Consider the following 13,846-nt stretch of genomic DNA (forward strand, 5'->3'; position numbering starts at 1 on the left):
TAGCGTCCCAGTCAGGCATGGCCGAAGCTGAAGGCTGGACAGGGGTACTGACCCATGGCAATTTGGGACCTAGAGCATCATTGGGAAAAATGGTCCATGTTATCAAGATGAATCATCATGTATCTTCGCTGGATGCTATTAAACATGCTTCAATATTTGGATTTCACACTCACTGTACAATGTTCTGATTCTAATCTGGATGCCCATGTACGGTCGCTTACAAGAAACACTGAGCTGTGTGATTCTAAGAATTCTTACTAAAAATGAATGTGTGGGCTTCCCTGGTGGCGCAGTGGTTGAGAGTCCACCTGCCGATGCAGGGGACGCGGGTTCGTGCCCCGGGCCGGGAAGATCCCATGTGCCGCGGAGCGGCTGGGCCCGTGAGCCATGGCTGCTGAGCCTGCGCATCCGGGAACCTGTGCTCCGCAACGGGAGAGGCCACAACAGTGAGAGGCCCGCGTACCGCAAAAAAAAAAAAAAAAAGTATGTATGTTTACATGTGTGTACATATATGTACATGTATATATGTATATTCATGTGTATTTATATGTATATGTGTGTACATTCACATGTATGTATATTGGTATATTGGTTAATATGATTCATTCCTAAGAGTGGGTACACTCACTGCTGACATCAAGTTTCTGGGACTGTAAATTAAGATCCAGATCCCAGATTACGGTAAATTCTCAAAAATAATAAAGACCACCTAGCCTTCCCACTGCTATTTCTGCTCTAACATATTTTATGACTGCTCTCAGAAATAACTATAAGCCTCATGTGGAGACTTAGGCCCACTTAAACCTAATGAGGAAAAGTCACATCGTGTGGTATTAGTTTTTCATATCCATCCCAAAAAATCAGGGAAAGAGAAGTTGTAATTTAAAAAGTCTGGGACACTTGCTCTCCCAATAAACTATGCCAAGCCTCCTTTACTTTTAAAGAACACGTGATCAAATTAATACAATAATAGCTATCAACAGTTGAGATCTTATAGGAAGTGAAGAAATCCATAAATATGCATTGGTCGATAATCAAACAATCTTCAAACAATCTTGTGAGTAATCAATATTATCCCTACTTTACAAAAAAAAATATTGAAGCATAGAACATGAAGGATCATGTCCAGAGTTTACAGCAAGCAAGAAATAAGAAATCTAGAATTGGAAGCCCAATCTGCTTCCAAAACCAGTGTTCCTCACAGCTGTGCTGGAGTCCAGTTCTCGGGGTGACTGGGTGGGAAGATCTCTCCTCCAATGTGCATCCCACCCTGGGGCCCTCGAGATCTCAGCAATGCTTTATCACGTAAATGATTAAGTTGACTTGAGGAGCTCTCTCAGTTCCCACAGGTCACCGCTTGAAGCATACCACCAAGTAAAAACGAAGCCCAAATTAAACTAAAGCCCGCCTGACTCCCTATTCCCTAAACGCTGTCTAAATGATCACTAATCCCTACCCAGTTCCTCCTACATTAACTAAGTGGCCTCCTCAATATTGCCTCTTTATGGAATGAGCTGTAGATGACTGCGCCACTCAGGCAACGTCCTTGGGCCACAGCGTGTCAACTTGTGCAGTCATGGAAGTTTTACACAACTCCTTTTTATGGTCCTGCTTTCCCCTCGGATGCCAAGTGTAGGCTTCCCGGCACCCTTCACTCAAGCTTCTCTGAGTGACAGCAGAAGCCTCAGTCTATCCTTAACTCATTCTTAATCACATGGAATCATCTCCTCACATTCCCCTCTGATTCAGATGTTCCTGGGAATAAAATCTTCTACAGATGAAGCAAGGTGGATCTAAAGAAACAAGGAGCGAAGAACAATGCTGGGGAACAAAGAAGCTTTGGAAAACCTAGGATATCAGATTGAACGCCACCATTTATGTATCTCAAGGAGAGCTAGAAACGTGGATAGAATTGCTTAAGTCGATAAAGTATGTTAGTTGACCCTACATTTCTAATGAAACTACAGTCTTAGATCCTCACGTTGTTCCCATGATCACCAGTCTCAAGGTGAAAATATAACTTACAAAAGCCTAGATCATACCATGTGCCATTATTTTTAGATCCTAGTTATACTCAAAATTAGCAGTTAAGAAAAAAATATATATATATTTCCATTGAAAACTCTAGCACTAATAAAGTAATCTCAGTGTTTACACCTTCCTGGAACACATCGAATTGGTTTGATTGCCACATGCGAAATACCCATGACTTTTGTGACCAATCCAATATTATTAGCAAAGCATAATAAAAACCACAATCTCTTAGAGATATTATAAAAATATTCCTAATGTTTAAGGCTAAGGCATATGGTAGGGTTAATATCTTACTTATTTTAATTATTATATTATTAAACCATAATATCACAATAAAAGTCATCATTAATCTTATATTAATTATTTCAAAAATGTTAGTGCTTGAACTGAGCATCATAGCCCTGCTCTGATGTTACCTCTGTAACATGGAATGGAAACTTGAACAAATTTTACATATATTCCAATTTAATGTATTGTCTTTTATAACCTGAGTAAAACAATATGTACAAACTTAAAAAAATGTAATTATAAATAAATAATGTCCTTTATGTAAGTTGAGTCATTTTGCCATTAAAAAAAAGTGACTTCATCAAATCTCAAATTGCTTCAGCCTGATGTTCTTGCAGTTTAAAAATATAACCAATTTTTATTATATTAAATGATAACTCATCATAAAGTGAGCCAGTCAACATCACAGACCCTTTTTAATATCAACAGGTTAAAAGGACAACTGACATAGAATAGATAATTATATATAACAGCTAATGCGTGCCAGTCCTTGGAAATGGGTGTTTGGCTGCAACGGGGCTCACTTTTCCTTTTACCACAACTCTTCGGAATTTGCATTTCTGAAAAGAGATTACACTGACTGCTTTATACTAAGACCCATTTGCTTTAAAAATTATAATTTTCAAAAAAAATTATAATTTTCAGAACAAATGAATTTTTTATTTGAGTTCTCCAAAGATCATCTTGATGGATACATTTTACAATATTGCAATTGCCTTTTCAAGTTTATTGGGATTCAATGCATAATTAGTTTCTCTATTACAGACGGCCTCTCAAATCACACGTTTCAGCATAACGGAAGTCCAACTAATTAACTGTGCTGCTGATGACCATGTAGACCCCTGAGTCACTACGTTGTACCTCTAGTGTAGGCTAAATTTTAAACAAAAATTATTTTCCTTTCAGAATTAATGAAATGAAAAGAGAAAGTATTGTAGGTTTGGTTTTAAATAGAACTGGGAAACTCTTTGGAAATTATAAAGTTGTCTTACAAAAGTTCTTCTAGTATGAAAATAGAAAATCAAGGAAGGAAAAGATACAGGGAAAAAAACAAGCCCCCACTTACCAGGTGTGAAATTGTATCGAGCTGAAAATCCCATAGATTCCAGCTCTCCATCAGCAAAAAATTTAATCCATAGAAATCTTCCACTGGATTTTATTACAGGCGGATTTTGTTGTCCACAAAAACGTCCAATTATTGGAGAAAATCCAAAAGGTCCATCTCGAACTTCAATATGATCAAATTTGCACTCCCAAGAAGGTTCGATAGAGTACTTCTCATCAAAATAAAGTTCAATGCACTGTCTTGGGGCAGCTGAAAAAAAAAAAAAAGAAAGATTATGTCTAGAAGGTCCTTTTTGTTTTGTTTTTTTGCGGTACGCGGGCCTCTCACTGTCGTGGCCTCTCCCGTTGCAGAGCGCAGGCTCCTGACGCGCAGGCTCCTGACGCGCAGGCTCTGAACGCGCAGGCTCAGTGGCCATGGCTCACGGGCCCAGCCCCTCCGCAGCATGTGGGATCTTCCCGGACCGGGGCACGAACCCGTGTCCCCTGCATCGGCAGGCGGACTCTCAACCACTGCACCACTAGGGAAGCCCTAGAAGGTTCTTTTTAAATCCGTAGTTCGGTTTCTCTGATTCTACTTCAGATTTTATCCGTATAACTCCTATCAAATGTTGACTGTGATAGGCATGGAAACACTAAGCAACTTTGTTATTCTTAGCATCCTAAGAGATAATACTTCCATAATAATGTCTAAGAGATGCTTCTTAAAACTGACGATGTTGCACAAAATATGATCTGATATAAAATGACCACTTCAATATCTAACACAGAATGAATAAATCACAGTAGTTTTGTGAAAACCTGCTGACTCAGGTTTAAAAAGTAGAGAGGCATCTCTCTGTCACTTTTCCCACATCTTCAGGAGAATCCAGTTTTAAGGTCAGAAACTTGAGAACTGTTCAGCATGGAGTTAACCCATTCAAATAGTCCCAATTAGATGTGTTGATCAGATTGAAGTGTGTGTGGAGGGATATTAAGAGTAATTTTCCTAGAACGCAAATATTATCATGTCATTCTCAGGTTTAAACTTATTCAGCAACTCTCTATCAGCTATAGGAAGATGATCAATTCACTTGACGTATAGCTTTCTTAGAAGTATCCAACAACTCACCCTGCCAGGGTCTTTTCACCTCACATACAGCCTAAGTTCAGGCCACTCCAGGCATATCATGTTTTCTAAGACAGCATGCTCTTTTAGGCTTTCGTGTGTTTTCCCACTTTCTTGAGTACATATTTACCTCCAATCCAACTCCTGTTTATGTGGGAAAATCTTGCTTAAAAAAAAAAAAAATCTCCTCTCTACATCTACTTACTAAAGACAAAACCCATATCTATTCACCCTCTTTTTTCAGCATTCATGCACAATACTTGTCATTGAGAATTTCTCAAAAAAAAAATCTTTGTTGGGTGAATTATAAATGAATTTATCTTCATAAACGTGTTTACAGCTCTTTAAATAACCATGGAAGAGCGTGATAGGGTGAGCAGCTCCATAAACCTCCACATGGATGCATTTGCTAGTGCCCTTCCATTCTTCCCTTGTCATGGTCAAAACTGTTCAAGATTCTGGCATTCCAGGCTGATACTCAGCCAGAGTACCCCCAGAATAGCCATTACAGTTGTTGAAATGGCCACACGTTGATCCTAGTTAGTAAACTGCTGTCTTGAGTCCCTCAGTTGCTTTCTAGCCACTTGATGCTCTTTAAAGACCAGTCCCCTCCAGAAACTTGAAAGTTAAGTCCTGCCATGGCAGGCCCTGCTTCCCACGTGGTCAGCAATCATTCGGAATGACTACTGTCCCCCCCACACCAGTTCTTAAATATATATTGAATATCACCCTTGAATGGCTTTGAAACTAAAGCCTTGCATGCGTGGGTATCAAAATGTATATAGAGTTGAGATACACGATTACTTGAAAATTAGAGACTTACAAAAACAATAGGATCCTGATATTCTCTGGCTTTTCCTTCACAGTCCGTGTTGACTTTCTCCTTACTCTGCCCTCCCTTGCATGTCATTTTCCAGAAATCTATTCTATGTCTTCTTTCCTCTCTCTCTAGACCAGGGTTCTGGATGCCACTAGCATCCCAATGGAAAGAGATTATAATATAATAATGTCTGCAGCTCCGTCTAAGCCCAATTGAATCAGAATTCCTGGAGGCAGACCCAAGCATCTGGATTTTCCAAAAGAGTTATAGTGCTCCAAATACGCTTTGGGTAATTTTATTCATACTCGCAGCCTCAACTGCAAGCACTATATTTATCACCTATAAATATATATTTTTATCCCAGAGCTATCCACTGAACTGAAGACCACACATCCAATCTCTTCATGAGACACCTCCATAAACACCAAATGGAACTCATTATTTTTCCCTTAACGCCCTCTTTCTCCACCTCTATTCCTTATCTGACATGGCAATTCCATGTAAGACATCACCAAGCCAGAACTTTAGAATAGTCCTGAGATTGCCTCTTCTCTCATCCCTGCATCCGGTCACGCAAGACTCGGTTTCCCAAATACCTCTCATTTGTTCCCTTGACTCCACCATCAATGTCACTTCTGTAGTTCAGGCTTCTCCTACGGTTTACTCCACCTTTCACAATAGTTTCAGCTTATGTTCGCTTCCTCTAGTTTCTTCATCGAAATCTCACCTTATTATTTTTCTCGAGTTATTTCAATGGCCCTCGCTTGTCTATAACATAAAGTCCAAACTTGCCTGGGTGGAAGATGGATGCCAAGTTCTCCTTTATCTGAGGCCACCTGCCCTTCAGACTCCTCACTTGCTGCTCTCCTCACCCTCTGCAGACACCCTATGATACTACACGTGTGTAACCAACCTCACCGCGGCTCTGAACCTCTGCACACGCTATTCTACACAGAGGACGATTATCTCCTGAATGTTCTTTAGAACTGAGTGCAAGCATCTCTTCCTCCTTATAGACTTCTTGTCTTTCTATTCCAAAACTGCTCATCTCGGGGCCACCTGAGATTGTTTACTGAAAAAAGCATAGTCCCCAGGCCACATCGTAAGTTCCATAAGCCAAGTACCATGTCTATTTTGTTCAATACTCTCTGAACAAGAGTGGTTCAGCAAATATTTGTTAAATGAATGTATGAATGGAAAAAAAGACAAGCATGAAGTATTTCAAGATGGGTACAGAAGTATGATTAACAGTGACAGGAGGTTCTATTTATTTCCCAACTTTTAAGTTTTGTCCTTGACATGACTACGAATGAATGCAAATATGTGCATGGTATTAGAATCAAATGTTAGCAATGCATTTAAATTATCAATAAGAATAAACATGAAAGCACAATTAACATGCAAAGATTTTCTTCTGAATTACAAGAGAATTAGTTGATGTTATTCTTTTTAATAATTTGTAGTTCTGAAATACTGTTGCTTCAAAACACAGATTATGTTATATGAAGTTAAGCAAGACATTTAACCCTTCTGTGCCTCAGTTTCCTTATATGTACAGCAGGGACAACAGAAATACCAAATTTCTATGATTAAATATCTATGTATATGTATATATATATATGTATATGTACACAAGTCGTCCCTAGGTCCCTGCAGGCAGCAGGGGAGAGGGGAGGCGGATGGTTCCAGGACCCTCCTTGGACACCAAAATCCAAGGATGTTCAAGTCTCAAGTCCCTACCTTGGCCCTCTGTATTTGTATCTGTGGGTTTTCACATCCTCAAATTCAATCAGTCGAGGATCTTAAACTAGTACTACACGATACAATTACACAGTATATGTATTACTACATATAACAGATATGTAATATTAACTTGATAGAAAGAACAGCTAATTTTAACCCAGAATTTCCACATTTCAGTCTCCTTTTCTATCTATCATAAGAGGAAGAAAAACTGCCGGAGCTCAGTTTCTCAACTTTATGCTTTTATTATCAGAGCTTATTTCTCTCTCTTCTTCTTGTAATATGGTGTATCTTTGCTAAAAGTTCAACTTGAAGCATGACAAGAAGAGAGGAAAGATCTTGGTCCAGAAATTACAAAAAAAAATCATTTCTAAATGAAATTCTTGAAATCAGTTAACCAGAACATCTTTTAAGTTGAAAGATCTATCAAATTAACATGTTCCTTGCTTATAAGTAAACAGGGAGCATAAATACCGTCTTTGTTAAGGTAACTCTGTGTGTGTGTGTGTGTGTGTGTGTGTGTGTGTGTGTTGGGGGAACACAGGGGTTGGGGAGGTTGAAAGGTTTGGGCTATTAAGTACTAACACATAATATTGAAAACTTCTATCACTAGATGAAATGTTTATGTATCAGTATCATCCTTAATAGAGACATGTCTACAAGGGTAATGGAAATGGAAAATGTTCAAAGAGAACTGAATCCCTTTTTCAGCACTTTTTATCCTTCAAGCTGGGGAAAAAATGATGAAAAGAAGCATCATCATTTGGAATCCTGACTTTGGCATGAAAGTACGAAAATATCACTTGTGAGCACAAACTAAGACAACTGCTATTCAGATTGACATTTGGAAAATATGATCATAGACGTACTTCCGACGAGAATATGTTTTTTGTGCTTCATATTATTTAAGAGAAAAATAACAAATGTATAGGTTATTCTACTAATTATTAAGCCAAAAATATACCAGTTGCCCAAACGGTTACACATTAGGTACTATTATGCCAACCATGCATCCATTCCATTAATGCAGAATTCCAAATCAATTACATGAGCTGCGAAATAAACTGCTGTTGATTTCTTTTTAGTTCCCAGAATTTACCTGTTTATAAACCATTACTAATAATTTCAATAATTAACTGGACCCCAGATTTTACAGCCATTTGATTCACTCAGAGATATTTATGTGTACGGTCTCCAAAACCAATTTTTGTAATGTCTGTATGCATATTGTCCATCCAAAGCTTAGAGGTGGCCAGATTTAGCTGAATGTTTTCTCCAGCTCTGGCACTGGCTTCCTCACCTTCTATGATGTAGATGCACTCCCGGTCAGGGGGGTACTTGCTGGGATAGTTCGGAGAGGTGAAGACACCTCCGTCTGCGTGTTTTGTCCAACTTCCACACTGCACAGACTTCGTTTCTGAGGTGCTTTGCTTTTCTGGAAAAAAAAAAATTTTTTTTAAGCCACTATCCAATTTTTTATAAAACTAAAAATAGAGAGGACATTCTTACAATATCCATTAGTAAATTAACTTCTAAATGGTGTCGTAGTCAAAACCAATCAATTATACACACTATAAAATGCTCAGATAGTCTGGAATATTAAGAATGTGGGGAAAATAGGAAAATGCAAGTGATTGGAGGTCTTCCACTTGCATTTTTCCAAAGAAACACACCTGTTCCTTGCTTGGTTGCCCCAGACAAATGGAGGATGATTAAACTTGCTACAACTGAAACAAAAAAAGAAAAATTAGAAAGCTTAATGTACACCGAAATGATCAAATTCTATAACAACATAACAATTTATAGATAAAATGATATCAAAGAAGGTTACTTTATCACTTTTAACTATTCCGAGTAGACTCAGAACTTGCAAAAACTGATAAAACGTACAAATTTGTACTGATAAATTGTACAAATCAGGACAACTTAGGAATCTCCTCAGGAAGTAATGCCAGTTAGGAATGGCTGAGACCCAAACTCCTAAGGCAAATGCAGACTTCAAGACTAAAGAGTTAATAGTGTCACCTACTAACGTCCCATTACAGCAGGATTTCAGGAGTATGTCTGAGCTGCTCTTTGTGAATGACCTTGCTAGCATCTCTAAAGGAAGAAAGAGGGACAGCAGGTAAAAGGGTGAAAAGGAGAAGTTGTATTTTCATCAACCATGTTATTGTGTTTTAGAAAATAAATACTTAGGCAAAATCCTACGGCAGGTCAGGGGAGGGGAAAAGAAGAAAAACAGACTAATGTGGATTGACGGTATTAAGCAGCATAATTAAAAATATTTCTTATAAAATGATGAACTACCAAGTAACCCCAGTCCTCAGCATTTTCTAAGCTCTGAAATTAATCTCTTCTAGCCTTAACTTTGATTTAATATTTAGTATTATCCAGAAATATTTTATAATTTTGAGAAAGGTTATTTCTATAAGCATTTTATTGAGTCAGTTTTTCCAGTATCAGAAAGCGCCTCTGATCTGTAACTTAACAGTAAATCTACGAAGACCACTGAAACTTGCCCTTCTGTTTTACTTCCATATCCTTGATTTACTTAATATTTTTGCAAAGCCTAAAACTGAGAAAAGCATGAAAGTCATCTAGTCTTCATAATTTCTGATTTTTCATTCTCTATTTCTGTTTTTATTATTGACTTTGTTGCTCGATTACCTAAAAGCCCTAAGTTCCATTAGGTGTATAATCATACATCCACTTAAAAACGCATTTGGAAAAGGGAAGGTATAATTCATAATGCTTTCCTTAACTAAAGCTCACTACAGGATCTTACAAATTTATGCTTAAAGATTATTCCAGGAAAAGTCTGTGGGCCTTGCTATTAGTATTTGAGAAATGATGTCAATTATTGTACTTTGTACTCTAGCCTGGCTCTCTGCTTTTAGATGAAAATATCAGTCGTTGCTATTGTCTGTGCTCAGGTAGGAAAACAAAAGTCTTACTTTAACTTGCCGTGTTTCTACACCTACACACACGCACGCGCACACACCCGGGTGTACAGCCATCAGTATCAAGCTGGAGTTTGGGTGTTTTCACTCAGCTTTTCCTGTTCTGCTGGCATCACGTTGTGGAGCGTGTGCTGTGATTAACACAGCGGCAAAGCCGGTCCTTTGCGTGGCATAGCCACCCTAATCCTGGCTTTATAAAACTGTGAGATTTCCACCATATATTTTCTTACACTGCCGTTTACTCGATGACTTCTGACACTATTTTCCTCCAATCCTCCCCCCGCCCGCCCCAATTGCACGCGCACCACACACTCGTGAAGCAACACTAGAGGGCTATCTACTCTCCGGAAGAGTTGAGCTTGGCCCTCGCCCTCCCCTCGGGGGCTGCGTTCAGGTGAACCACAAACTACCCACGGGGGTGGGCAGGCGGGCCGGCCGAGCTCAGAAGCCCCCGAAAGGAACTATCAGGCCAGCTCTCTCCCTCTTTCCACAGGCCACCTCGCTCTTGCGCACGTGCCCACCCCCGAACTACTCGCCATGCTCTGCCCCGGGATGTTCCTGCCCACGGAAAGGCTGTTTTCCGCGGCAGATTCTGCGATCCAGTGACCACCGCCTTGCGCAGCCCGCACGCCGGTTCTATGATGCTGCGATACAGAAAGTTTACATCTGCCCCAGACTCGCGGGGCCTGCGCGGTCCGGCGGGAGCGCGGCGGTGGCCAGGCTTTCCCTGCGCGTTCGGCCACGAGGGAGGGCAGGCGGGGAGGACGGCACCCGGAGAGCCCCGGCGCGGCGGGAAAGGTACTCACTGTGAAACAAACTGCGTCCATAGATCATGTCTGTTCGTTACACCCGAGGCTCCGATCTCCACTAATTCCATTTAGAGACAGGGAGACTTCCAGTGGTCGGGGAGAGGTCGGAGTCGAGAGGTGTTTTGGATATGCAAACCAAGAGCAAATGAAGGGGGGTTGGGGTGGGGGGAAGTGAGAGAGGAAAGAAGGAGATCGGAGCCCACACGGCAGCAAGATCCGGACCCGTGCGTCCTCCGCCCCGGGCTCGCGCTCGCCCTCTCAGCGCCGCGAGGCCAGCAGCATCCTCGCCGTGACGCGCGCCTCACACCCGGGCGCCGGGCGCCACCATCAGCGCCGCCGGCGGCAGCACCCTCCTCCTTTGCATCACCGCCGCCGCCGCAGCCGTCAGGAGGGCGCGCGGGCAGTCGGCGCGCGGGCGAGCCCTGGGGTGTCCCGAGCCGGGGCCGGGCGGCGGGCGCGGCGAGAGGAGCGGGGCCCAGTCCGGACCGACGGCAGCCACGGAGCGGACGGCTGCGGCTGGGGCTCGCTCAGTCCCCAGTTTCATACACCACGAGCAGCAGGTCGGAGCAGCCTCCGAGGGAGGATGTCCAGCAGCCCTCCTCTCTCCAGCCCTTGGGGATCTTCCGCTGAGGCATTGAAGACCGGAGGAAGGGGTCGGTCATCGGCTCGCCGGGCTGCGCGCCACCTCTGCGATCTCGCGGAAAGAGGAGCGGGGGGTGGGCGTCTGGGAGGAGGGCCGGAGGGTGGTGGAGGGGAACCGAGGTGGCAAAGGGGGGCGGGGACGGGAGGGCGGTGGGGGTGGAGGGAGCGGGAAAATGACAGTTACCAGGTGGGCGCCTGAGTCATCGCCTGGGGCTGCGCGGCCCTCCGGGAAGCCCGGGGCCGGCGTGAAATCGGGCAGCTCCGCGCGGCCGGCGCCCCCGGGGCTGGTGCGCAGCGGAATGGGGCGGCGACGGCGGCAGCAGCAAGGACAGCACACCAGCTCCGATCCCGGCGGGGGGGAGGGGAGGGGGACGGGGAGAGGACCAGGCTGGGATCCGTCACTCGGCCAGCCTGGGCCGAGGGGGCCAGAAGCGCGCCGGCAAATCCCGAGCTGCATCCTCGTGCGGGATAAAAGGCGTGCAAGGGGGAGGGGCTGCCATGTGAAAATCCCTTTGGGGGTTCAAATTTTCACTTTTTAACGATTAGAATTTCCGGTAGATCTGTCCCCCACCCCTCATATTCCATCTGTCTAGAAGAAACGGGTTCTGTCTCCCTTCGGGGGTGAAGGCTTTGCCATTTACTCCGGTCTCGGGCTGGGAGACGAGGCAGGGGCGCGCCGGAGGCAAAGGCAGCATTAGAAGTTTCGCGTTTTATCACCTGGCCTGATGCGGAGGTCGCCCGCAACAAACTGCTCCTGCGAAGACACGGGCTTCTAGCAATTTTCCTTCACCCTCCCCAAAATATTTAAAACCCCCAAGGCAAACACAGATCACCTCCTACCCCACCCCTTCATGGACAGACGCGCGCGCGCGCGCAGCGCGTTCAACTCGGAGAGAAAGAGGAAATTGAAAAAAAAAAAAAGAAAGAAAGAAAGAAGAAAGAAAGGAAGAAAGAAAGAAGAGTTGCTAGGTAAACAGTTCCGAAAAAAAAACCAGTTTGTAAAATGCAAATAAATGAATATGAAGCACAGTAAACCCGGGGCGGCCCGAGGAGGGCTGGAGCGCGCGGAGCGGGGAGTCCCTCCTGGGCGCTGCAGCGCCACCTCCTACCCTCCCGGCTGCGTCCCGCCCTCCAGGCGCTACAGACTCCGCCCGCGCCCACCGGCCGCTAGCCGCACCTCCGGGTCAAGCAGAGGCCGGCGACCCCCGGCCCCCGCCTCGGCGGCGCGGGACCCCAGGGGCGCTCAGCCGCAGCCCCCGCGCCTCCCACTCCGCAGACCGGACTGGGACTCCTGTTGGGGATGATGGCGGTGAGGAGGTGGGCGTAGGGAGAATTAAAGGAGGTAGAAAGCGGACAGGCGCTTTGCTGCGAAAACTAGGGTCACCTCAAAAGGCAGGAGAGAGAGGCAAGGGCCGGGAGAGTGGCCCGGAGACTGGTGGCTGCCGGGCTGCTGCCGCCGCCGGGCTCCCGGCCTGACCTCCACCTTCTGGCACCTGCTGCTGCGGCTCGGGGGCAGCCCGCGTGGGCGCACGCTCGTTGCTGTCCTGCCCTCGTTTTCCCAGCAGAGCCGCTGGGAGAGGGTAGAGGTCTACAGACCAATAACTTGCAATGAGGTCACCCTCAAGGCCGGGGGGAATCCCCGAGCCCTGGAAGCAACCTCGAAGACTCCTTCCGTCAAGCTTTTGGCCCTTTGATTCCCGGAAGCTGCAGGCCCTCGACGGTGGGGTAAAGTGATCAAATAGAGAAGGGCGCGCGCGTGCTTGCGTGCGGGCGTGCGTGTGTGCGTGTGTGTGTGTGTTTCCGTCCATTTAATGGAAAGTGGGTAGATGGGGCAGGATGGAATGGAGAGCTAGAGCGAGAGAAGGAGAACGCCAGACCGCCGGACCAAGAGAAAAGGGGAGGGGAGAGAGGGAGAGAGAGAGAGAGAGAGACGCAGAGACAGAGAGAGAACACAGAGAGGGAGAGAGACTGCGCGCCCGCGGAACGCCAACTCCATCTGAACTTGGTGCCTGCAAGGGGAGCTGCAGGCTCGAGAAAGGAGCAAGGGGTGAGCTGACGGATGGAGAGCCCGGAGGAGCGTCTCAGAAAATCCGGGTGCACCTGCCCACGTATGTACTTGTAGAAGGATCAAAGGGGAAAAAAATAGCAGAAGGTCCCTAGGGAGTTGTGTGACCCACGTGCGATTCTTGTGCCAGCGTGGGGGTTGTGTGTGTGTGTTAGGGCGGGGGGATGAGTGGATGGGAGTGGAGTTGAGAAAGAGTGGCTAGTGCACGGTTAGAGCAGTTAGTAGATGGTGAATAGATGACAAAGGAAACAGGTCACCGATGGGGGAGGGAGGGTCATTGAAAACTGGTCAGCGACGCAAGTTGGCAGTAGAATG

General features: G+C 44.8%; 1 protein-coding gene across 3 annotated transcripts in view; it reads right to left on the minus strand.

Moving 5' to 3' along the window:
- Positions 1-10,849, minus strand: part of NETO1 (neuropilin and tolloid like 1) — a gene marked incomplete at both ends in the record, with an annotated part of 87,965 nt that extends 77,116 nt beyond the window's left edge. For 2 of the 3 annotated variants that reach the window (XM_082668280.1, XM_082668279.1), the window contains 4 exons: positions 3,389-3,637; positions 8,356-8,490; positions 8,729-8,782; positions 10,822-10,849. In XM_082668280.1, the coding sequence (XP_082524406.1) occupies positions 3,389-3,637; positions 8,356-8,490; positions 8,729-8,782; positions 10,822-10,849 (466 nt within the window). Of the gene's footprint in view, positions 1-3,388; positions 3,638-8,355; positions 8,491-8,728; positions 8,783-10,821 lie in introns of those variants that run through there. The other variant, XM_082668281.1, reaches the window with a different exon arrangement.
- Between the last annotated feature and the right edge of the window lie 2,997 nt (positions 10,850-13,846).

This window comes from Grampus griseus, assembly GCF_964374135.1.
Source record: "Grampus griseus genome assembly, chromosome: 12".
NCBI classification, from domain to species: domain Eukaryota; kingdom Metazoa; phylum Chordata; class Mammalia; order Artiodactyla; family Delphinidae; genus Grampus; species Grampus griseus.